This window comes from Convolutriloba macropyga, chromosome 6, assembly GCF_964194025.1.
Source record: "Convolutriloba macropyga chromosome 6, txConMacr16.3, whole genome shotgun sequence".
Lineage (NCBI taxonomy): Eukaryota > Metazoa > Xenacoelomorpha > Acoela > Convolutidae > Convolutriloba > Convolutriloba macropyga.
In genome coordinates this window covers 29,943,759-29,970,402 of record NC_134473.1, presented here as the reverse complement: position 1 = coordinate 29,970,402, position 26,644 = coordinate 29,943,759, and the positions used below count along the sequence as shown (strand labels likewise).

At 32.5% G+C, this 26,644-nt stretch overlaps 2 protein-coding genes across 3 annotated transcripts in view; both read left to right on the top strand.

Annotated features, from left to right (window-relative positions):
* LOC142341614 (uncharacterized) overlaps positions 1-9,024 on the top strand; it is a 221,242-nt gene extending 212,218 nt beyond the window's left edge. The window contains exons 7-8 of the mRNA XM_075392701.1: positions 7,901-8,095; positions 8,596-9,024. Coding sequence (XP_075248816.1) covers positions 7,901-8,095; positions 8,596-8,714 — 314 coding nt within the window. The 3' untranslated portion in view covers positions 8,715-9,024. The remainder of the gene's footprint in view (positions 1-7,900; positions 8,096-8,595) is intronic.
* An 8,530-nt stretch (positions 9,025-17,554) lies between these two features.
* Positions 17,555-26,644, top strand: part of LOC142340924 (uncharacterized) — a 35,798-nt gene continuing 26,708 nt past the window's right edge. Inside the window, exons 1-2 of one of the 2 annotated variants that reach the window (XM_075391702.1) lie at positions 17,555-17,637; positions 21,661-21,745. In XM_075391702.1, coding sequence (XP_075247817.1) covers positions 21,687-21,745 — 59 coding nt within the window. In that variant the 5' untranslated portion in view covers positions 17,555-17,637; positions 21,661-21,686. Of the gene's footprint in view, positions 17,638-19,283; positions 19,300-21,660; positions 21,746-26,644 lie in introns of those variants that run through there. The other variant, XM_075391703.1, reaches the window with a different exon arrangement.

Genomic DNA, 26,644 nt, shown 5'->3' with positions numbered 1-26,644 from the left:
ACACCCCCAAACAACACTCATACAATCTTTGTAGACTCAGAGGGGGGCTATTTCTACTTCAGAGTCCGCTGAGAGCGCTCTGTAATTAAAATTTTGCCGTTTTTTGCTAGCTTTACTCGTTTATTATAAAAATGCAGATTTTTTTTAGTTTTCTACTAACAAATTATCTATATCTGCAATAATCGAAAAATCAATAGTGCCTAATGGACAATATGCATTAGCAGGGCTAGTTTTAAGCCAATCTTGGACTGTTACAATCCAAAAAGAATTCGGATTGCAATCAGTTGGTCGTTTTTTTGAAAAAATACCTTTTTTTAATAAGAAAGAACAGAACATATCAAATGAAAACTCAGGAGTGATAGGTCCAATTGGCTTCCTAAACAGCTCCAAGCTAATGAATTTAGTGTTTTACTTGAAAGTTTATGATCGTTCCGACTTTTAAAAATAATTGATTTTTAAATAAATAATGGCTTAATGAACTTTTCCTCCACTTTTTTTCTTAATTTGGTCAACTTGCAGCTCTCTGTCAGCAATGAAAGAATGCTTCGTCATTCTACTGATTTGCAATTTAGTCTCGATTGCGTTTTTAAGTCTGAAGTTATTGTTTTTTGGCTTTGATACTACTAGATTTCAAATTTTTTTCAGAAATTTTTTTTTCAGAAATTCGCCAGTTTTTCACGTTTTTCAGTCACATTATCATATTACTGACAGTTCTCATATCACATTATTAGCGTTCAAAATGAAACACAGTTGAACATATTTAAGTTCTTAAAGATATAGATGATCGTTTGAACGGCCTGGACACTTCTTTCTTCAAGAAATTATTTGAATTCTTTAATTTTGTCATTAACTGTCATTTTTACTTTGTCATTTCAGTTGAATGAAATTTCCTGTATAGTTATAGGTTTCACAGTTTTTTTCATGGAAGAATAGATGAGCCACTTTTCTGATATTATTAGATAGCTGATGGCTGTCATGACTTTGAAAACAATCGATTTCCAAAACTAAAAATAAAAAACTTTTTAACTTCGCAAGTTTGTCCTTTTTATTTTTCTTTTATGTTCCTAATCTCGTTCATTACAGGTCAAATATGACAATATGGGTGTCAAGTCAAGGTGTCAAAAGGGGTTGATGTCCCAATTTTTTTTAAAAGAAAGCGTCATGACCTTACTGACTTCGACACCGGTTTTTCACAAAAAAAGTAAATTAATTTGATTATTGTCATGTTTTACGTTCTTTTTGTAGACGCAAGAAGTATTCTGGATAATTGCAGGTCTCAAAGAACTTTTTTAGATGAATAAATGACCCTATTTAATTATTTCATTTCGTAATTAATGTTTTTCATGACTTTGGATATAAATTTGTTTCGAAAAAAAATCAAAATTATTACATACTTTTGCCCTTTTCTCTTTTTTGTCTACCTGCTACCTGGTCTCACTAATAAATGGCCAATTACTACCTTATTGGTGTTTGAAGAAGGGCAAACGAATATATTTTGAGGGCCGAAATATGGCTTGACGGTTTTGACAGCGTTTTCTAGCAAGTTTCAATTGAATTTTTGTTTGTTGTTTTTTTTGTTGTTCTTTTTAGCCGCTTAAAGAAATGGATAAGGACAGTTCCTAATGCCCTTCAATAGAAGCATCGATAGACAACTAATAATTTTTTCGCTAGAAGCATAAACCTTTGGGATGTTTTACTTGATTTCTAATGGTTTTAATTACTTTGAAGTTAATTGTTTTTACAAAAATAAGCGAAATTTTTAACTTTACTGTTTTTGTTCCTTTTGTCTAATTGTTACCAAACGTTTTAAGGACTGGTCCAAATTTTTTTCTGGTTATTTATAAGTTATTTTGTTTAGTTTTAGGTTCATCTGACGGTATGTTGACTTTATTAAATTTTTTTTTTAAAACGGACAAAAAGTTTTGATGTAATTAATGTTTGTTGTTGTTGTTGTTGTTGTTGTTGTTGTTGTTGTTGTTTGATTTTGCTGTTCGTCTTGGCTCGCTTTCTTAATATTGGCATATCACAGCAATTTGATGCTTCAATATTTTCTCCACTGAGTTAATTGCTTTGGAGGCTATCTTATTGTTCAAACACAATTTTTTTGAAAAAAACTTGGTCTTTTTTGGGTTTTTTGGGATTCCCAAAAAATAATTTTTGGGCTTTCTATCTGTTCCTCATTTGGTTGACAATTATGCCAAAACTGTGGATGGGCGAGGTCGGAACCTTATGTGCCATCGCACATTGCTGAGCCGCCTTGTTACACTCTAAGGCCACAGGCAAATAACATGGTAACCAAGCCTCGCACTGCACTAAGTTGCACTAAAGCTGGCAAGAGGATTTTCTGCACGTATGCATATAAAAGTTTATATAAAGCAACGCATTGATGTTCTTAACATTTTAAGATGTTGCTCTTGTTCAACGATTCTATTTAAAAAGGTTTAATTTTTGGAGAAAAACTTGTTCAATCATTCAGTGTAGATCTGAAACTGCAAATCAATAGTTTTATTTCCTTTTGTATTCAAATTAATGGAAAAAATTTTCAGTCAGTTTTTTATAGAAATTTTTAACCAATCGCTGTGAATTTTAAGGAAAAGAATTATTTTTCAATTTTTCTATTAAGTTCGCTTGATATTTGAAGTTTTGCTGATTTTAATAATAATTTACTTTTTCCAATTTTTGGTTTCAACAAGCCCTACATATGTTCATTTGCAACGTACAAATGTAAAGAAACAGTGGTTTATGACAAATATTATGGAAATATTCGTTTATTTTACAATTGACTTATGTTGGTGTTTTTTTGCTATGCTGATGAAACCAAGCGCGCCTGTTCGCAGCTTATACTAAAAAAATTTAAACTTGCTAAATTCGAGAAGGAAATTTTTATGAAGATAGAAGAAGGTTTTGCAAATTATCGTAAATTTAGCGCCTGCTACAGAACCGAAAAATTAGTTTCATGTTTATTCTAATTTTATAAAGTAACTGAAAAAATATTTTATAGCAGAAATTTTTGCAAACAAAACTTACTGGTTTGCTCATAATTGAGTACAGGAGGGGCGCCAAGAAAGCTTTGGAATCGAAGTAATTTACAGTTCACAATTGAACTGTATGAGTGTAAAAAGTTAAATAGTTCCTAAAAGCTCATTTAAATTCTTATATAGAGATGAAAACTATACAGCAGTCATCTCATTTGTGATCGATTGAAAGGTAACGCCTCTCTAGATTTTTAGATTTTATTCAAACTCAAAACTTTACAAAGCAACAGCTAAAATCATATCAAAATTGGTAATTTTTTCTTTTCCTTTGCTATATGGACCCACTTTATGATACGGAAAACGATTTTCTTTCTGGTCGTCTCAATCGATTTGAAGCGCATAAAGAAACTAAATTTGATTCGCCTTTCTTCGAAAGTATTACTAGTACTGTTATCCTACTTGCGGTGCAATTAGAATAGTTGCTTTAAATTAGAAACGCAGACAAATTTAAATATTTAGAGCAGTTAAGAGGCAAGTGTGAATAGGCCATTGTAAAGTTAGGAACGAGCAGAATTGCAGAGATTATTTCTTTTTGAAAAAAAAAACTCCACCCACCGCTAAGTTAATTTACATCCCAATCCAAGGAGAGACTTAAATGCAGCGTGTTTTAAGGAAAACAGAGAGAATTTTCTATGTCTTTCAGCGATGTCTTATCAGCAATATTTATCAGCATAAATACGATTTAAATGTTAATTGAATTAATAGTTCTCTTTTCCCCACTCGAGAACAAAAAAAGAACTTTTGAAAAAAAAGAAAAAAAAAGAAAAAATGTGTGTAGTTGTTTTGGCATCTTTTTAATGTTTGCTCAAACCTACGCTTCTTTCAATACTCAGCCACATTTTTTGAGAAAAAGAGAGACAGAGAAATTTTCTTAATTTGAATCGAAAACATAAAAAAAGTATATATTTTCGATATTTAATTTTTGAGAGCGGAGGCCTTTTTTTCAAAACTAACATATTCAGTAATTTATACTTTCATCGTAAAATCGTCAATAAAAAGGTACAAAAAACTATCAAAACTCAGTTTATCGAATTTGTATCAAAATAGAAGAGTACTGAAAATTATTAGAAAAAAATTTGGCGCCAGAGAATCAGAAATACGCCTGAAACCTGGACAGGAACAACTCACCTTGTCACATGATAACTGAATTGAGATTACCAAAATACCCGCCAGGGCACCGCATCCATTTAATACGTTTTCTTTATAAAAAATTATAATTTTTGTTCTCAATTTTTTATTGTTCCGACCCCTATTTAAGTGGGGAGGGAGGAACTATATACTCAACTGGGTTTTTTGTTCAGTCAATTTTGGCCGATCGATATATTCATCGTAACGATTTGTGAGTGGTATCATTTAAAAGCACGTACATCCTAGAATGTGGAATAAAGAGACTTTTTTGCATTTTGTTTTTTACAGGGAGTTATCGAGGTTTGAATTTTTGTGAAATTTCGACAGTTTTCTTTCACATTTTCCGAAATTTTTGCTACAATTTGACTCATCTTCGCCTATATATTTTAAAATAGGTTAAAACTTTTAACGGTATAGTGTTATTGTTACCGTTAGAAAAAGGAGAGCGTTGCTCACTTGTTTTATTGAAGTTTTTTTGGCTAAAATTTTTTTAAAAAAATTCAAAGATCAGACATTTTTCATCGAAAACTGATCAAAACATGCTTTTGCTGGTCCACTTTGTTTAAGTGTTACGAAAATGTAGACCTATAAACCGCTGATACAATCTCAGTAATCTCCAAAAAAGCTAGTTGAAATCCGGCGCCCTATAAAAGTTTTCTGGAAATAACAAATCGCCGTTTCTTTGCAAATCTAAGTCGATAATTATGCAAAATGCGTCAATGTTTTTTTTGAAACATTTCAATTAACAATTGCTCTAATTCGCAAGAATTTGAAACACGTGGGTGCTTTGTGGAACGCACGCCAAAATCAGGGACAGGTTTGATATCATCATGGATTCGTACAGTCAGAATTTTTTAATATTTTAATTTGGTGCTGCCTTTTTTTCAAAACTATTTTGCTTTTATTGTTTCAATGTTGATTACAGACAAATTTTTTGGTTCACATCTCCAATAACGACGTCTCCCATTTGCGTAAAAATGAAGCCAAATGTAGATACAATACGCTTTCCGACAATCTAATGGTTTTTATGGCTTTGAAGAACAGTTTTAGTAAACTTTAAATGAATCAAATGACTTCTTCAAGAGTTTTAAGTGAATCTCTACAATACATTCGTTTGTCATCTAATTTTTCCTGTGAGATTGAATAGTTTAAGAAAACTTCAGTGATTGTTTGAACTTTTTTTATCTTATTTCTGTCAATTTGGGCTTATTCTCAGTAACAACAGGTCAAACTTTCGTTCAGCTAATATACAAACCAAACTTTGTGGCAGATTTATTTTTAAATAATCGGCTTCTTGGTTTTGAGACTACGAGTTTTGATACATAAGTTTCTGAATTTTTTTTTTTGAAAAATTGCCCATTTTTGCTGTTTATTTGTTTCTTTGTTAATTGTCACATTACTTAACAATCTAATTGACATAAGCGTTGAAAATTGAAAAATTCGTAACTGAATATTTTTTTGTTTCATAGTTTATGGTTTTAAGGGCTGCGACAACGTTCTCTTGCTGAATTTGGTATAGTTTTTATTTATTTTTGCCCTGTATTTGATGTTAACTTATAATGTCTTATGCCAAATATTAGGTAAAAAGAAAGTTTCAATGGCTAAATATAGGTTTATAAATTAATTTAGTAAATGATATGAGTATATAGCTAACTGTTTTATTGACTTTGAAACTAATTTTTTTCAAAAAAAAGTAAAAGTATTCTTTAACTTATCTCATTTTGTTCTGATTTTCCTCTTTCATCTTATTCTACAATTTTTTTTTAATTGTTTTACCGTCATTATTGTGAGGTCTTGTTAGTTTTTGCTGAACCAAACAACAATGTTTCCTTTGGTTAAACCCTTTGACTGATGTCTTTAGGATGTTAGACAATTTTGTTCAGAAAAATTTTGTGAGTTTTAGAATTTTTCAATTTCCGTGGTTCTTTCTGTTGTCATTTTGAGATAGTTGTTTCACAAAAAGACTTTATGATATTCAAAATAGACTCAAAATAGACTTCAAAAAGAAGATTGATTATCCCCGCGATTAGTATTTTGTAAGTTTAATGGCTTGAACAGTGATTTCGTGAAGTCGTTTGTAATTTTTTTTTGGTTCGGCTTGTATTTAATGTTATTTTGTGGTCTAATGATTTAGTCTCACTAATAATAGGCCCAATAAAATTTCGAGGAAGTTGAAAAAACTGTCTAGTCTTTTAGTCGAAAGTTTGTGCTGGCCTTGAAATTTGAAAACATTTGTTTTTAAAAGAATGGATTTCTGATCTTTGGCAATCTTATTTCTGTTAACTTGTAGCTTAGTGTCTTCATAGACAAAACACATCCCTTATCTTTTGAACTATTGTTTGCTCTTTATAACGGTTTTTGATTTCCTCAAATTGGTTTTGTTCTTGGTACAACAAGTTTTCATAAAATATGAGTGATTTCTGCATATTGGCCCATTTTTGAAGGTTTATGTTTTCTTTTCACAATACTGGGCGGGCCTCTGGTCATTTGAAAAAAAAAACACAATCAAAAATTTTTAATGTCTTTAGTGATCACTTTTATGTTTAATTGACCGAGACAGCGTTTTTGTGCAAATTTTGAATTTTTTATTTTGCCTGTTTTTGTCGTTCTTTTTGTAGTTCTATGACATATCCTGGATAATAAAAGATCGCATTCACTCTCTATGGAGGGATAATTGAATCTCTCAAAGATTTCATTTGATGCATAATGTTTATAATCAGTTTGACATTATTTCTTTTCGAGAAAAGCAACGTTTTATTGAACTTTGCTCTTTGCTCATTTCTTGTCGACTTGATACCAAGTCGCATTGAGGAAAGATCCCATATTTTACCAATGAAGTACAAGTTAATTTTGTTTATATAAGTTTTATCTTATGCCAATTTAATTTGGTCATTAATTGTTTTAAGGAAATGGACATCGAGTTTTCGTCTTAATTAAAATTTGTAATTATTTGATTTTATCGCCATCTTTTCTGGTAGTCATATTAATGACAGGTCTCATCGGCCCTCTAAGGTAGATTGTTTTATTCATTCAGTACTTTGTTGAACGATATGTTCTTTTTTAAAATCTTTTCATCATTTTGTAGACAATTAAATGGAAAATGTAGATGAGAGGGGTCGGAACTTTATGTGCAAACGCATATTACCGAGCCTCCTTGTCGACATTTACGTTCAAAAAGCAGTTTTTAATGTGACGTGTGACTACTAATGATCATCAATACCGAATATGAAGCCCAAATATTGCAATAGGAGCGTCATTCTCAGTTATGGAAAATTGGGGAAAGATATCTGGTGGACCTATGAATTAGAAAAAGCTAACAAAAGGTTTTGTGGTTGAAGCAAGACCAGTAAGTTCAATTTTCTTTCCTCTTTTTTTTGCTTTTTGTGGTTTCTGGTTTTTGACTCATTTTGAACCTTCGACACAATGCGACTTGTTCGGGAAATCTTTGTCTTTGATCAAGGTGCATTGCCAATAATCCTTATTATAATTTATTTTATCCTAGAGGATAAGATAAATCTTTTAAAAAATTTACAACAAGGGGTAGCATGTGGAATTTCTAACAATGAGAACTCAGAGAAAAAATCTTTTTGATTAGACGGGCTGCAAAAACATTACCACATTGAGTCGCTTCTTGTTCATACTGTTATTGGAAATGAAATCTACACGTCGTTTCATCTGTGTTCAATTATGTTATACTACGCATAGCGACACAGTTTAATTTTTGTTTTTGTGTGTAGACCCTTACGTGAAGGTGTACAACATGTACCAGAACAAGAGAATGCAGAAGATGAAGACGTGCTGCAAATACCAAACTCTAAACCCTGTCTTTGACGAGAACTTCTCTTTCACAATTCCCACTAACAAACTGGACGACACACAGATCGTCATCACTGTCATGGACAAGGACCTCATCAAGTGGAACGAAAAGATAGGTCAGTTCACTTCCTTGTCATTTCTTAGAAAAGGAATTCAGTTATAATGATTAAGAGAATTATAAGCCATATTACTATATCAGTTATAAACCAGTCAAAATCAGAAAGCAAGATGACCGTATTGGCACCACTTTGGCATCAAGAGGCAATAATGAAGGGCTATCTTTGTAGGATCTCGGAAGGTTCTTGCAAACATTAATGTTATGTTGCATGATCTTGCAAGGTTTTTTGAAACGGAACATGCAAGACGATGCAACGTCTGGCACCATCTTGCTAGAATTTTGCGAGATCTTGTAAAGCAACCGTTTGCTGTCGGCTCAGTATAATATGATTGGTGTTTAAATCAACCACAGCCTCGCCAAATCAGGGTTGATTGAAAGGTTTGGTTTATAATAAATAGTTGTTACTTACTAATTTGTTAAATGAAACTGCTTTTTGTGTCTAAAAACCAATTCTAGTTAGTCGAATAACCAAACCATTTAGTCAAGTTACCTGTTTAGGCACTGTAATATTGGGCAAGCGGGCGGGTCAGCGTGAAATGCAACATTGGAGAGAAATGTTATCGAAACGCCGCCAACCCGTGACAATGTGGCACTACCTCAAAGTTGATATCGACTAGAAGCAAAGCTCACAAATTAACACAGAAATCAATTCCAATAACAAATCAGCTCGAAGCAGCAGCGATGCATATTCTATGTTCAGTTCGCATCCGACGAATGAGAGGACTTAAATTCCGATCTACCTTTTCCACAATACTAAGTTGACTTTTGCATTCCTGTGTGCTTTTTACGTTCTTGTTACTGCAGAATTCTAAATGATCATTTCATTTATTCTTCAACCATTAGAGTTATAGTCGTTAAATCATTTATGTTTACCTGCATAAAGTCTGTATATAAAAAGGAATCAAATTTATATAATATTCTGGCAGACTTGAGGTTATATTGGTTATCTTGACCAGGCTGACTAGATCGTTCATGATCAGACCTTTATCAGTTCAAAAGAGGGGATGGAGGGGGGTTGGGTTGTGCCATTTGCTCCTATTACGCAACCAAGGACAGCATTCGAAGTATTCCAATTGTTTCATAATGAACAAGGTACTGCTGATAATGCCACTTTTAAACAAGTTAAAAACGAGGACATGCGATCAAGAGGTATTATCTGATTATTATGTGGCTGTGTCTGATCATGAGTGATTTTGAGCGAGATCTCTGACGTCACCAGCAGTGATTTAAATGAGCCTTTTCTCAATTTTGTTGGGATTTAATTTTTTAAACATTTAAAACGCAAGATAATATCTGCGACAAAAAAACTTTGACCACTGAACTTACGATGCCCCTAAAGAACGGTAAAAAAGAAAATAGAAAGTTGTCTCCGTAAGTATTCTTCGCGCCAAGCAAGTGAACGGGACATATAAATGATGATTTTGGCGAAGTAAATTTCAACGGAGAACAGATAAAAGCGAAAGAACATTGTAGATTTTTAGGAAATGAAATTGATTCAAATTTGAACTTGAACTTTCAAAATCAACTTACTAAAGTTCTCTCAAAAACTGCAGGGGCCATACAATCAATACAAATTCTCAGTATTTATTAAAATCTTCATTGAACAGTTCATCAGTACAACGGATCAACTAACAGATAAATTGGAGAATCAAGGTATGCTGCCTGAAAAAAAAATGAAATGTCAAGTAATCTCTTACCGAAATCTGACATTTCACCAGCAGAATTGGTAACCACTCAAATGAGTGTTTCGAAGTTAATAGGTGATATTATTTCAGTAAATGTTTTTCATTTAGATAATTCTCTCCTGGGGCTAATGTTCTGATGAGAAGAATTGCAGAACAGAACAAATGATCACATTAAAAGCAAGCAACCGCCTCCTACAGCAAATAACATTTTGAAATAGAACAAAAATCATCTTGAAATACTGAAATCTCAAAACATACTTATAAGAATTTTAAAACAGCATCTGCTAATTTAAATTTGTACCACTCGCAACATTAGCTAATCCATAAATTATTTTTATGTTTAGCAGAATACGTACCCCTTAATTTTGTTTTAAATTTTTGAACTGGAGAAACATAAATTATACATTATACCTGATGTGTAATTCTTACCCGACGAATTATTAAAGAAACTTACTTGCCAATTCAGAAAAAAAGTGACAGTTGCAGTCTAAGTACTCTCTCCGCTTTTTCAAACATAGATCTTCTGAACTACCACCCATGTTTCTTTATCGTATCTTAGAGAACAAAATAATACTATTATTGCTAATTGGTGTCACGCTGTCAAAATTAACCAATTGGTTTATTTTTTTTTCTGAAACCAAGTGAATAATTTGAAAGCTCTAAAAATTTGTGAAGCTGGTTTCAAAGACTGTTCAGGGAATTGTTCAAGGGATTCATACTCTGATTGTTTCTTGAAAATACTACAATTCTTTGTTTTTTCTACCAGAACATTATAACTAAAAACAATTTGTGTTCAGTTGGAACTCAAAGAACAACGAAATTGATGAAGTAAGTAACTTGAAATGCATATAAAATATCTATTTTTATTTGGTCACAATGCTTACAAAATTGTCATTTTTCTGATAGTTATCAACTCTTTTGACTAATTTTTTCAACAAGCTATTTTAATGAGCTGTTTGTGGTCTTGAAGTTTTTGTTGCAGCAGCAATTGACTTTTTCCTATTTTCTTTCAAAATTGGCACAGTGGTTACTCTCAGATTCATAAGATGTTAAAGGTTTAATTTACTTTGTGTTGCTACGCTTGATTTGATGGCAAAAGCAAAATTTTGTTGTTTAAATAATTCGAAACATTATTTTAGGGATCAAAGAATTTGAAATCCTGCAAGAATATTGCACGAGTTCTTGTAAGATAATATATAGTTCTTACATTTATCGTGCAAGAATTGAACTCTACTTGAAAGAACTATGAAAGATTTTCACCTTGTCGAATCAAAATGGCAGACAAGCAAAAAGGTCATTATAAAACATAAAATTGCTACGATTCTGTCGGAAAAAAATTGACTCCGTTCATGTTAAAAACACTTTTTGAGCTATGATTTTGGTTTTTTCTCTCTTCTTTTTTCATTTAAAGCGTGGAGCCGGCAACCGAAATGCTGATAGCTTACGGTGCAAACCTACCCACGCAGCCCTCCAAAAATTAAATCTAACAAAGAACAAGCTAAAAGCATGTCGGAAAATTATCTCACTTCACGTTAGCATCTGAATCTTGCAGCTGTTTCAAGTATGATTTGGCGATTTCTCGATCTCTCGATCTTCCTTTTTCATCAAGAGCAAGGGTATGGCGTTCTTGGGGAGTCAGAAAAGACTTAAAGAAAAAACTAACAAAACGATTAAATGCAAGGAAACAGTTTTCAAAAATAAGTTTGATTTTTTTAAAATTTAATTCAGATGGTAAAGAAAAATAATGATCATCATATAGTATGGAAAAATAGAACAAATCCGAAAACGGTGATGAAAACTAAATCAATTCAGATAAATGATACAAAGAAAAAAGGATAGAAAAACTATCTAGCGATAGTCTGGTCATGGACTCAATAATTTTTGCGCATTCATCTTGAGACGTCCAGGCTTCTGAAAATACCTATGTCCAGACTTTCAAATGTTCAAGGTTTCCAATTTCCAGTGTTTTTTCGTCTATTCAACCTTATTTCCAAGCCGTAAAATTTTGAGCGCATGACAAACTTTTTTGCGTTTGTTTAGGTATGGACATATTACCTTTTGTCTGGGACTTATACTGTCGTTTTAGTAGTAACTTCTTATTATTATCTTGTAGACATTAGTAGCGAGCCTTTTAAAGTGTTCAGTTGTTTTTTAAATGAGCTATAAATCCAGTTCTTTACGTGAGTTTTAATCCAGTGCTCCAAACTTATAATGAGTTTGATTGAATTCTCCGTAGTTTTATGAGAACTAGTTATGGCTTTCCAATTCTCTGAGATCTTCTGTGTTTTTCGTTTTATATGCAGCTATTGAATGAGATTGGTCACGACAGCCTGATCTACCTATTTAATCAGTTCCTTCTACATTTTACCTACTAATTGTTCCGACCTCTTTTGTAGGGGGAGGGGACGAGGAGTTATATTCTCAAATGGAGGCTTTTGATCAATCAATTTTGGCCGATCGATATATTCATCGTAGAGAGTTGTGAGTGGTGTCATTAAAAATCCCATCCCATGTAGAGTAAAAACTTAAACTTTATATTGATTTTCGTTTTTCCAAGGACTTAACGAGGTTAAAAAACTTGTTAATAGTAGACTGATTTCCGTGTTTTTTATCACACTTTCCAAAATTTTATACCAAATTCTTGTCAATTTTGCTACAATTGGCTAAAGTTGTCGACGAAAGCGTTGCCTTTAAAGATAAAGGATGGTCACTGAAGCATTTCATCCGAGTGTTTCGTTAAAATCTCTGCTCAAATTTTCGAATTGCATTTTTTCAATAAAATGGCTCCAAATTAGCTTTTTTAAGCCCATTTTCTTCATTTTGGGACAAAGTAGAGGCCCCAAAACTACTGAAAAAAATTGTTGGGATCAAAAAGGGCTAGATATACTTTCTATAAGATAAATTTTGAATTAAAACATTGCCCGTTTTCACTAATTTAACCAATTTTTTTTAGAATTTGACAAAATTGGTTAAAATGTTTGTCAATTTTAGTCAATTGCTCTCTCCTAAAGTTTTCTGTCAACCAAACTTTTGGCTAAATTTGGTTAAAGTTGTCAACAACCGATATGAATCCAAAATGCGTTATTTTATTTTTGACATTCTTAATTTTCTTATCAGCCGAATTATATATTTCCCAAATATTTGGAACGATTAGGTTTTTTTTGTGGGCAATCAGTTTTATCAAGAATTTTCATTGGAACATATATAATGCCTTCGGTAATTTTTTTTCTGGTTTTGACGGCTGCGACACCATTCTCTCCAAGATTAATAGATTTTTTTAGTTTCGATGAGTATTGGTAGTCATTTATGTTGTTCAACATACTCCAGATAATGAAGGATCTCAATCCCTTTATTTAGACACTTAATTGAATCAAATTAAAAATTGCAGTTTAAAGCAAATGGTTTTAATGACTTTCAAATTAGATATTTATTCATTAAAAAATAAAATATTTTTGATTCTGTCCCTTAATGTTGTAACTATGCAACTCAGTCTCAATTTTGACAGGTCTTATCAACATTTTGCTGAGCATATAATTTTTGCAGTGGTTATATATTTTGTTTATATTGTTTTTACTGTCTCATAGTTTTAATGATGTCAACACTGTAGTTTATTAAAAATTTTTTCTGAAAATTTTAGTTACAACATGGTCTGTTTTTTGTAGCCTTATGACTTAGTATCGCTATTAACCAGCACAATTGACTTCCTAAGGTGTTGGCAGATGATCCGTTTTTATTATTAAAGTAAATAATGAAAAGTATTTTTGATTTACAAAAATATTGGTTTTTGAAAAAATCTAGGAAACTTTGAAATTTGCCATTTTTTATTTTACTTCTGTCAATATGTAGCTACTTTCTGTATAGGCAAGTCGCATGTTCTTTCCAGTGCGCTGAACATTTTACCAGTTTTTTTACTAATGGTTTGGTTTTGATACTCTGTTTTGATACTATCTGCCCATTTTTGAGGTTGTTTTTTTGTTTCGTACTAAACAGAGTTCCCTTTGGCGTTGACAAAGCGACTCAATTGAACCTATTGAATGGCATTGGTGAGTAGGGTAAGGTTTTAATAGCTGTAACACTGTTTTCTTGTAAACTTTTTTTATTTTTTAGAGAAAATTGCCTCTTTTTTGTTCTTTTTGTAGTCGTATGACATATTCTGGATCACTACAGGTCTGAATTGCTCCATTGAGAGTTATAAATGAACCAGTCGTAATTCTCTTCTCAATTATATATTAAAACGAGAAAATTACCTTTTAAAAGATTTCAGTTGATACCTAATGGTTTTAATCACCTAAAAAATAATGGTTTTCAAAAAAAAACTTGTTTTCGAACTATACATTTTCTGCTGTTTTTATCTAATTGTTACGGAGTCTCATTAAAAGCAAATCACATAGATTTTTTTATTGCAACACAGGTTCATTTGTTTCGTTTTATCCGATGCCATTTTGATTTGGTTATTTTTCTTAAATATAAACATCAAATTTTTAGGGTTAAATATGGGTTGTTATTTTTTGACATCTCAGTTAGCCATGTCTCGTATTCTGATTAATGGCACGTTTCATTGGCCATCTAATGTGGTATCACTTCATTCATTTAATGGTTTGCTGAAAAACATGTGTATTTTTGAAGGTTTTTCTTTCTCTTCCTCATTGGGTAGACAATTCAGTCAAAAAAGTAGATGAACGGAGTCAGAACTTTTTTAGCGAACGCCTACTTGATGAGATATATATATATAATCTTTCGAGGTATTAAGATTTAGAATCAACTACTATTATACCAAAAGAATCATCATAATTTAAATTTTAAAAGAGAAAAATTAATTTGATTATACCAAATCTCTCCAATATATCGATCAAACTTAGTGAGAAAAATTGCAACAGAGTAAACAATGTGTACTCTAAGCTGTTGAATCTCTCGCTGAATGCACTTATTTTGAAAATTTTTATTTCAAATTAGATATTTATTCATTAAAAAATAAAATATTTTTGATTCTGTCCCTTAATGTTGTAACTATGCAACTCAGTCTCAATTTTGACAGGTCTTATCAACATTTTGCTGAGCATATAATTTTTGCAGTGGTTATATATTTTGTTTATATTGTTTTTACTTTCTCATAGTTTTAATGATGTCAACACTGTAGTTTATTAAAAATTTTTTCTGAAAATTTTAGTTACAACATGGTCTGTTTTTTGTAGCCTTATGACTTAGTATCGCTATTAACCAGCACAATTGACTTCCTAAGGTGTTGGCAGATGATCCGTTTTTATTATTAAAGTAAATAATGAAAAGTATTTTTGATTTTCAAAAATATTGGTTTTTGAAAAAATCTAGGAAACTTTGAAATTTGCCATTTTTTATTTTACTTCTGTCAATATGTAGCTACTTTCTGTATAGGCAAGTCGCATGTTCTTTCCAGTGCGCTGAACATTTTACCAGTTTTTTTACTAATGGTTTGGTTTTGATACTCTGTTTTGATACTATCTGCCCATTTTTGAGGTTGTTTTTTTGTTTCGTACTAAACAGAGTTCCCTTTGGCGTTGACAAAGCGACTCAATTGAACCTATTGAATGGCATTGGTGAGTAGGGTAAGGTTTTAATAGCTGTAACACTGTTTTCTTGTAAACTTTTTTTATTTTTTAGAGAAAATTGCCTCTTTTTTGTTCTTTTTGTAGTCGTATGACATATTCTGGATCACTACAGGTCTGAATTGCTCCATTGAGAGTTATAAATGAACCAGTCGTAATTCTCTTCTCAATTATATATTAAAACGAGAAAATTACCTTTTAAAAGATTTCAGTTGATACCTAATGGTTTTAATCACCTAAAAAATAATGGTTTTCAAAAAAAAACTTGTTTTCGAACTATACATTTTCTGCTGTTTTTATCTAATTGTTACGGAGTCTCATTAAAAGCAAATCACATAGATTTTTTTATTGCAACACAGGTTCATTTGTTTCGTTTTATCCGATGCCATTTTGATTTGGTTATTTTTCTTAAATATAAACATCAAATTTTTAGGGTTAAATATGGGTTGTTATTTTTTGACATCTCAGTTAGCCATGTCTCGTATTCTGATTAATGGCAGGTTTCATTGGCCATCTAATGTGGTATCACTTCATTCATTTAATGGTTTGCTGAAAAACATGTGTATTTTTGAAGGTTTTTCTTTCTCTTCCTCATTGGGTAGACAATTCAGTCAAAAAAGTGGATGAACGGAGTCAGAACTTTTTTAGCGAACGCCTACTTGATGAGATATATATATATAATCTTTCGAGGTATTAAGATTTAGAATCAACTACTATTATACCAAAAGAATCATCATAATTTAAATTTTAAAAGAGAAAAATTAATTTGATTATACCAAATCTCTCCAATATATCGATCAAACTTAGTGAGAAAAATTGCAACAGAGTAAACAATGTGTACTCTAAGCTGTTGAATCTCTCGCTGAATGCACTTATTTTGAAAATTTTTATTTCAAGATAACTTAGCAAGGAGTTAAGGAGCATATTTAGTGAATAAATTAAGTTGCTCTCATAAATTTGTAAAAGGATAATTTAAACACTAATGATTCTCCAGGTTAATTGAGATACTCTGGTTTGGTTTTGATACTCTGTTTTGATACTATCTGCCCATTTTTGAGGTTGTTTTTTTGTTTCGTACTAAACAGAGTTCCCTTTGGCGTTGACAAAGCGACTCAATTGAACCTATTGAATGGCATTGGTGAGTAGGGTAAGGTTTTAATAGCTGTAACACTGTTTTCTTGTAAACTTTTTTTATTTTTTAGAGAAAATTGCCTCTTTTTTGTTCTTTTTGTAGTCGTATGACATATTCTGGATCACTACAGGTCTGAATTGCTCCATTGAGAGTTATAAATGAACCAGTCGTAATTCTCTTCTCAATTATATATTAAAACGAGAAAATTACCTTTTAAAAGATTTCAGTTGATAACTAATGGTTTTAATCACCTAAAAAATAATGGTTTTCAAAAAAAAACTTGTTTTCGAACTATACATTTTCTGCTGTTTTTATCTAATTGTTACGGAGTCTCATTAAAAGCAAATCACATAGATTTTTTTATTGCAACACAGGTTCATTTGTTTCGTTTTATCCGATGCCATTTTGATTGGATTATTTTTCTTAAATATAAACATCAAATTTTTAGGGTTAAATATGGGTTGTTATTTTTTGACATCTCAGTTAGCCATGTCTCGTATTCTGATTAATGGCAGGTTTCATTGGCCATCTAATGTGGTATCACTTCATTCATTTAATGGTTTGCTGAAAAACATGTGTATTTTTGAATGTTTTTCTTTCTCTTCCTCATTGGGTAGACAATTCAGTCAAAAAAGTGGATGAACGGAGTCAGAACTTTTTTAGCGAACGCCTACTTGATGAGATATTTATATATATATATATATATATATATATAATCTTTCGAGGTATTAAGATTTAGAATCAACTACTATTATACCAAAAGAATCATCATAATTTAAATTTTAAAAGAGAAAAATTAATTTGATTATACCAAATCTCTCCAATATATCGATCAAACTTAGTGAGAAAAATTGCAACAGAGTAAACAATGTGTACTCTAAGCTGTTGAATCTCTCGCTGAATGCACTTATTTTGAAAATTTTTATTTCAAGATAACTTAGCAAGGAGTTAAGGAGCATATTTAGTGAATAAATTAAGTTGCTCTCATAAATTTGTAAAAGGATAATTTAAACACTAATGATTCTCCAGGTTAAATTCGTTCAAAAATCTGCTGATAACAACGCTCTACTGATTAAGTGTTTAAATTAAAATTTGTTTAATCAGTCATCAAAATCAACCGATTTGTTTGTTTCTCTTTAAGGTTTGTAAATAAAAAACGCGATCAAATTTGGAGTATTTTGCTTACCTCGCACCCCTCTCCGCCAGATTCCGTCATGGGTTTCCAAAATGGTTTTGAAACTTGTGATCGAATAAGTTGACTCAAGAATTATCTTCCACCATATGTTGTCAACACTTAGTTATTTTTTATTACAGTTTCCTAGTGCCCAACCCCCTCCCCCTTGTGCTCTGTCTACTTAAGTTTTTAACCTACGATTGCTACAAAATCATAAAAAGTTCTTTGACATCTATACTTTTTTACATTTCCATTTGATGAAAAAAAGCTGCTTTCAATGCTGATGAACATTTCAAAGTGATTCAATTCGACAGTTACCTCATCGGATTAGTGTTCTTTTAGCGAAATAATAGCGTTCCTCGGAATGGTTCATAATTTGCTTCTTGGCAGCACAACGTTTTCTGGGGGTGTCAATCGAATGGTTACAAAAATGAAAGAGTTGCCTACCTAAAACCAGTTTGAATACGGTTACATGAAATTTCAAACTCTGCTAAGTTTTCAAGTTCATTTTGGAAAGCTGACTTCTATCGCTAATTTTGGAAAAACACCCCTTTCCCAGGTATCTCTACGCTCAGTCTTAAGCTTTCGAATCAATTACAATTTTCTCACAGCAAATAGAAGCAAAAATAGATTAGAAAACAATGCCTCGGAGCTTTGATTAACTAAAAGTAGACACAAGACACATTAGTAGCTCACGTTAGAACAAAGGGTCTTGCGTGTTTGTGCTTACGCAGATGTTGTTCTAACTTTCTTTCTGACAAGAAGAAAAAAACGCTGACCAGCAAAATATTTGACAAATTTATAAAAATAGCTCAATTCATTTTTTCCCGGAAAAATGATTCTATTGTCTTTTTCAACAAACTATGAAAGATTTCGTGTTCTACATACTGGAGCATGGTTGTCTGCTCCCCCAATCCAGCTCTTGTGCTTCATATGGCACTAAATGAGTTTAGAATTAGTGCAAAACAAGGGTTGGGTGTCCTTGTCTACGACACCGAAAGGAAGTGCCCTTTCTGTAAAGCAGCAGTTACTAACATCTATGGTAACCATGCCATTGCGTGTCACGGTAGAGGAGACGCAATTGCAAGACATGACCGGATTCGAGATAAAACAATGCCTGCTTGATCATCTGCGAATTTCTCAGCAGTAGTGGAAAGAACGAACCTCATTCCTGGAAGCCAAACACGCCCTGGGGACATCTTTGTTCGGAATTGGAAAGCGGGAAACCCGCTGCATTTGATGGAACTGTTACTTGGTCGCTGCAACCCAACTCTCTCACTAATGCGACTACAAAGGCAGGATACGGGCTTGATGCGGCGGATGAACAAAAATATTGCCTCCTCGATGATAACTGCCCAATGGGAATGACATTTGTTCCCCTGGCAATCGAAGTCTTTGGCGGGAAATCGGCAATTTTCAAGAAAACACTCAAGCGTTTAGCTGTGTTGAGTGACTATTGCTCTTTCCTCGTGCAGGGGCTGTCTGTAGCTTTCTATAAACTCTTATAATCCTCGTCAATCAGTGCTATTCAGTGATCAGGAACAACGTTATTAGTGCGAGCTCCCTAGTTGACTAGAAGTGTCCAGATTGGTCCTTTTATGATGAGCCGCCAAAACGCTTGCAGAAAACGTGAGCCTTATTAATGTGGATTCCTACCAATTTTTTCTTACCTAACCTTTGCGGGAAAAATACACAACAAAAGTTTTACATGTGGAAAAATGAAAAACGCTGATGAAATGTGATGCATAAACTGTTGATCTGTTGTATTGATAACCACCGTTATGTTAACCATGTTAATTTTCCTTAAATTGTTCAAAGATGAGCGCGCGTTTAAAAAAATGAGCCCTCTTTCATCACTGAAACTTATTGTGAGAAATTATGATACCACTGAGATTCATTTAATTATAATTTAATTGTGTTTTTTTTTACGGGATAATCTCTTAGAAAAACATTTAAGGTAAAAAATGGAATAAAGTTAAATCATAATAAGAAAAATTTTTTCTTTCAATTCACCATTCTGTTATTGGTTTTGAAACTATTTAGTCAAAAAGCTCGCACAGCTATGTCTTGTGTACGACAAACTCAAATAATGGTTACCAGGCACTTGCCACATTTTTCCATGGCAGTCAAACTTCAAAAATACAGAAGGTGAGAAAATTGTTTTTGAAATAAAAAAGTGGATTTGAAAAAGTATATTTATAATGGTTTAAGTCAACCAAGATCACTACGCCTACTGGCCAAAAAATGCAGCTCAAATTGCTTATTGGCGTTCCCTATCTTAATGGAAAAGTCTAGATTTTTTTTCAGATTCTCATATCTTCTCAGGAAGTCAGAAACCCAGAATAGCCTCTTGTGTATAGATTCTCATTTGCAAGGGTTCTCCAATTATATCGCTCCTTTCGTTCTGCCTATTTTTTGTAGGGATCAAAGAGACTTTAACAAAAAAGCAAAGCTAGCATAGATTTCCTTCCATCAATGCTTGAGTTCGAAACAAAAAAAATTGGATCAATTTTTAAATACTTTTGGCAGCATGATTCCTTTTAATGAGCCAAATTGACCGTAAAATAGATGAAAGGTAATTTTAAAATAGGAAGAGTTTTACAAAAAGCTGCAGATAATAATCTGTATTCATGCTTTAATGTTGCTATTTCATAAATATGTATTATTTTGAATTAAATTATATATCTCTGAGTTTCAAAAACGTTATTATAAGTTTTATCGTTTATCGTTTTGATTGTTAACCGTTTATTGTTTTGATTGTTTATCGTTTTGATTGTTAACCAATCCGTCCATTCAGAAATTTTTACTTTTATTGTCCTGTCCACTGAATGTGAGTCTTGAGAAAAACTTGCTACACATTTCGAAACTTGATATTAATGTCTATATGTTATGTGAAGGTTTAGTACAGTATCAGACAGATATTGTGTCATTTTAAAAAATGTAGTAAACTAAAAAGGTAAATAGAAAAAGACGTGGTAAATTTTAGAAATTTATACACTATCTGATGCTGTGTTACGCCTTTAGTTAACATATAGACATTACTCTTGATCAACAATAGTTCTGTTAACACACATTCAGCTTTTGTCAGTTCATTTGTCGGAAACAACCTTCTTTAGCCCCTTCCTAGGTTTTGTACAAGGATCATATATGATGTCATACAAATCATACCGGATTTCCTAGTACGATCTTTACATCGAATCAAAAAAATCAAACATGATCTTTGCATGAAAACTAGGAGTTCATATACGATTACTGAATGGGAAATCCTATGACCTTGTATAATTACCGGGAGTCATGCATGACCTTGTATTACGGAAAATTTTATGACAAGCAAAATAGGACTGCAGTTCCCCGGGTTGACCACCATAAACCTTTCTTGGCAACCATATCCAAGCCATATATGGAATTTATGGTAACTTGGCAACCATATAGATGACCATGCAAAAAAATCAACAATGCTCAAAAAGCTCTTAAAACACACATACAATGCACTCTGAGTGGAGAAAAACTCATCAAGACACTTGAAAAAAAAATGAAGTTCATGGTGTCTTGGGAACCATATCCAAGACCATACACATTTATGGTGCCATATAAGACCATAAAAATCAAAGTCAAAAAATACAAAAAAATACAGAGAACAGCTTAATTAACATCTTCTGGCTACATTAAGCGTTCCAAAAAAATCGTTGTCTCACTTTATTAAAAGTACACTGCCATTCACGCTTGGATCCAAGCGTGAATGTCAGTGTACTTTTAATAAAGTGAGACAACGATTTTTTTAAGGATTGGATGAAACAAGTGATACAAAATTATAACCAAATGTAAAAACATACTTGTAACAAAACTGAAAATCAACTCAGCAAACTTTTACTTTTACCATTCATTTACAAAATGTCAAAATTACAATTAAATGCATATGCATGCTTTGTTTCCTTCCTAAAATTGAAAATATCTAGGAATTTTTCTGGAAACTTTTCATGAAATTTTTAGTTTGCCCTGAGCCAGCAACATCAACCATGGAAGCTTTGGTTTGGATTCCTCCAGGTAGTGACCCTGACCCCACTACAGGTGACAAGTGAGTAGTGTAATTATAACAAATAGACACATAACTACATTGTGAAACCAAAAGTTTAAAGGCATCCACATATTCCTGATAATTATATTCCTCACTTGTTATTGTTCGTGTACTGAAATATACTTTGAAATCAGGAACTTTTTTACCTGCCCTACTTTGTGTTGGGTCAATTTTGGGGATCGATTTTTTTTCGGAGAGATATAAAAGTAGTATTATTGGAAATCCCCTCAAAAACTGAATTCATTGTTGAAGAGACATTCTCTATTTGTTGATTTGTTGATGTGATACTTACGTTTAAAGTTTTGATTTTTCCCCACTTTCCTCGCGTTTTCACGTTTAAAAATAACCAAGTTACTTTAAGCATAGCTGACTAACGTCGGGCGAATAGCTCTCAAACGACCGGCGAGAGGTTGGCTTTGTTGTAGCCATCTGGGGCTCAGGGACAAGGATGGTAACATTATGGGGGGCCGGTGGGTGTGTGTGTGTGCGTGTGGGGGGGGGGGGGGCAAGCGATTAGGTGTAGGGTTGCAAAGGCTAGATGAGAGGAGGTTTCATATCGACAGGTGCGTGAGGGTGAGCAATGGGAGTGTTGAGGGGGGACTGTGACTTAGGGTGTCAAACACTTATGATTAAGAAACGCCCTTCACGCCATTAAATTGTCTCCTCAAAACAATTTTGGTGAATAACAGTTTTAGAGTATAATAAGGCCTAGGGCTCTCGGAGAAACTTTTTTCCCCGTGCGCTACCTGTTATCCCGTTTTTGAGGACAAAAAGCTCAAATGAGTAGGACGAAAAATTGGTCAAGTTAAAAATTTAATCAAAAATGACCACAGGACTAACTTCGTTTGAGAGCATTTACTAAAAACTTTATTTAGCAAAACTTTTCTAATATTTTTGATACTTGTATAAGATTTGAAAATTTTTGAAAAACCAGACTTTTAATGGCAGCACTAATAAGAAACAAAAGCGAATGAAACCTAGAAAACATTACTAGCGTCTACCGGTACCAATTTTTGCGAGTAGATTTACTCACTTTTGAAAGCAGTTTTCACTTTTCTTATCATAATACATTTTACATGTGAAACGTACTTACAAACTTCGAAGATGCAAAGGAGATGCCCTAAGAGGAAATTTCTGTCCGTGTTTTTTACTTTAAAATCAAAGTTGGAAAGGGGAATCTACTATGCGACGCAGAATACATTTTGCGGAAGCGCATTCTTTATAAAATTGTGCGGCAGATTAATAGCAGAATAATCCCTCACTTTAGTAATCTTGAAAGATTAAATCTTAGAGGGAATAAAATTTTGTGAAATGACCTTACTGCCGCACGTAGCTGTAATTAGATTTCTTCGGAAGTATTTTCCGTTTTAGACGCGTCAAAAGACGGTGGGAGGTGCGAGCCACATTCTCCGTAACTAGTTTTTGCTATAGTACCGGTAGACGCTACTAATGAAATGTAGAAAATGATTTTTTTTTTGACAAAATGTCAAAAATAAAAAAATAAAAGGTTTCAAGAAAGAAAAAAGGCTATTAATCAAAATGACATAAAAAACAAGCTGACCAGTGTTCGAGGCGACTTTTTAAATTTTTTTCTCAACAAAAAATGCTTTAATTGTTCCACTTTTTCGGCCTTTAAACAAATCCAGCAGATTGCCGGAAAATAGCGGCCGGTGATTCCAATAAGCATGATTGGGATTGAAAGAATAGAAGATATTGAAAGAAAAAGATTTTTGTACAAAAACATTTTTTATGTCCGACTTATTTTGATGGCATTTCGTAATTGAGCATACTTCTGTTTCTTAAAGAGAGGCTACAGGGGCTACTATCCTAGAGAAGTAAAAAAGATTTCTCGCAAAATGATGAAAAAGCGGCAAAATGAGGTAAAGCGAAACATTTTCATTTTTTTGTTCGACGAAGTAAAAAAAACATAGCAGGACAAGTCCTGACGTACAATTCAAAGAATTTTCATTAACTATACAAAAACTAGACCTAAAACGGACTATGAGTGAATTGGGAAAACCATTTCCAATAAAATCAGTCCTAAAATTTTTTTTAAAAAAAGAAAATTAATGTCAAAATGCCGCAAGTGAACAAAAAACCAATAGCGAGAAATGGAAGTTTGGGTAAAACAAAAAACCTAGACCTAGAGAGAACTATGAATGGATTGGGAAGACCACTTAGAAAAAAAATCCGATCCAAAAAATTGAAAAAAAACAGTAAAAATCAAAGTGAAACTACCGCATGTGAACAAAAAATCACTATCGAGAAAGCGATTTTTTGTTCAAACGCCCTTTTCTCACTCTACTTTAAAATTAGAGCAAAAAAATTTCATGCCGCAAAACCACTTGCTTTTACGCTCCATTTCCTGTTTCGGCGTGACCAAAATCACTACTCCAATTTGACTTCAAAAATCATGAAAATGTGTGAACAGATCTTAAAAAAAGACAGCGCCCCAATACAATTCAAATTCTTTGAATTGTAAAAAATAGGAGCGCTATAATAGTCGGCTCAGAAGATGACGGCGGCTATTATCAATAATATGCTCTGCTGAAAGAAAGTGTCCACTACTATTTTCAATTTTTATCCTTAAAACGTATACACTTAATATGAGTATCTGTAATAATGCAAATTTTTGCGTATTATATGCTCAGAATAGGTTTTATCCTTTTTTCCTTCCAATGTAAAAAACATCCGTGCATCTTGGAAAACGTTTGAAGTTTTTTTGCAAAACAAGCCTTTTCTCTTCTCATCTAAACTATTTATATTGCGAAAGATGTTCTTCACAATGACCAAAAAACGGATTTCTTGCTAAAGGGGGTAAAAACTCCTTTTCTGTCAGTTAATTTGAAAGCTTTTGTGAAACTGACTTTTTCAGCTTTCAAAACTTGCGACATGTCCCAGTTTCCGTATTTTGCGTTTATTCATATAGCAGATTAAAACTTTCAACAGAAATTTAATATAATTTAACAGCAATTGGATGAACAAGTTTTCCCTTTTTCTTTCTGGGAATAATTTTTTCCAACTGTCACCTGCATCTGCTTAGAATAAAAAGCATAAGTATTCATAAGTTTTCTCTTTTTTATCCAATTCTTCCAAATCGGTGTCAAATTAAAGGGAAGGAGAACGTTCAATCTGAATTTAGGTAAAAAGTTTACTTTTTGTTTTTGTTCCGACCCACCTTAGTGGTGGAGGAACTATATGCTCAACTGATTTTTCTGTTCAGTCAACTTTTGCAGATTAATATATTTATCGTACAGAGTTGTTAGTTATAGCATTTGAAAGCTTGTCTAGGGCAGATCTTCAAATTGAAGTTTTTTTTTAATTTAGCTTCTTTCGGGGAGTATTGGAGGTTTAAGATTTCGTTAGTCTAACTTCGGTTGTTCTGTTCACATTTTTCGTTCATTTGGTTTCAAGTGTGATCAATTTTAGGTAAAAATATGTTAAAATTGATAGCAATGGCCTTATTTTTCTTAACTTTTCAGATAAAAAACAGTTATTAAATTGTCTGCACCAACTGTTTTTGCAAAACCTTTGGCCAAAATTTTTAAAAGATTAAAAGTTTGTCTTTTTTCCATGAAACTGTCATTTCCCACTTCGTCCAGTTTGACGGTATTGGAGAAATAAAAAGTTGCTGACACAGTCTTCGTTAAATCAGATAGAACATATTTTTACTTCCGGTCCCTAAAAAATTATACTCGAACTAACATTTTAGCGGTCTTTCGCTAATTTAAATCTATATTTACAAAAAATGCAACAATAATTCTGCATATCTAAAAATTTTTGTTTGCCGAAAAGAAGCTCTTACTTAATTGTTTTGAAGAAATCCGTTTGTAGCAGTCGCGCAGCAATAGCGAGGCTAGTTCAGCACTCATCGTTGAATTATGCAAAAAAGAGGATTCGGATTGTAATTTGTTTCTGTCCTTTTTAACAAACGTTTCGCATTTTTTTCTCATTCTAATTACAGACAAAATCTGTTTTCCTTCAAAACTTCAATTGTTGATAGGTTCTTTTATATGTTCAAATGTGGTCCAGTGAAAATTTTTTGTAATTTCTGAGCAAAGCTCATTAATTATATGGCCTCAAAAAAATTTTTTTTGCAACATTTTAGAGTTGCGCCAGCTCATTTGCAGATGTTTTTTGCAGTCTTATTAATGAGTCTAATTCATCAAATGTGTAATTCCCTACCTAAGTAGTTAACAAAGAACTATATAATGATTTGAAATGATACGTAATGGTTTTTTGATATCATATCTTGATAAAAATTCGATTTCATCTTTTGTGTTTGATATATTGACATTCTAGTTAAATATGTTAATTTCAAAACAATTGGAGATTGTTTTTGCTTGAACGAAAAAAACAGCAATAACAAAACCAGTTTTGATCTATTTGTGGAATTTCACAATTCAAATATATTCGAATTTCACGGGGGCGCTGTGGTTTTTCAAATATTTTCTGATTGCAACTAAGCACAGGTCAAATTTATATGCGAAAAAAGTTGTTTGCTTGAACGCCGTTTGCAAGAAATTGTTCGTGAAATTTTTGAATTCTGTCTGTATTCGTTGTTATTTTTCTGGTTTTTTTCAGTTAGTCAGATTAATGACGTGTCCACTTGGTTTCCTAAACAATTAACAATTACTTTATATTAATTTTCAGTCTAAAGCTTATGGTCTTAAATGTATTTGGATTAGTTTTGTTCGAGTTTTGCGCCTTTAGTCTTACTTCGGCCCCCTTTCAGCATTGTCTCAGCAATAAAAAAAGAACGCATACTCTTGCAAGTGATCTTTTTTGTTTTTTAGCACTCGAACAAAGGTTTGTTGGCCTTGATATTACCAGTGTTCACAACATTTTCATTTTTAGAATATGTCCAAATTTTGATAATCTTTTTTGATTTCATTTCCA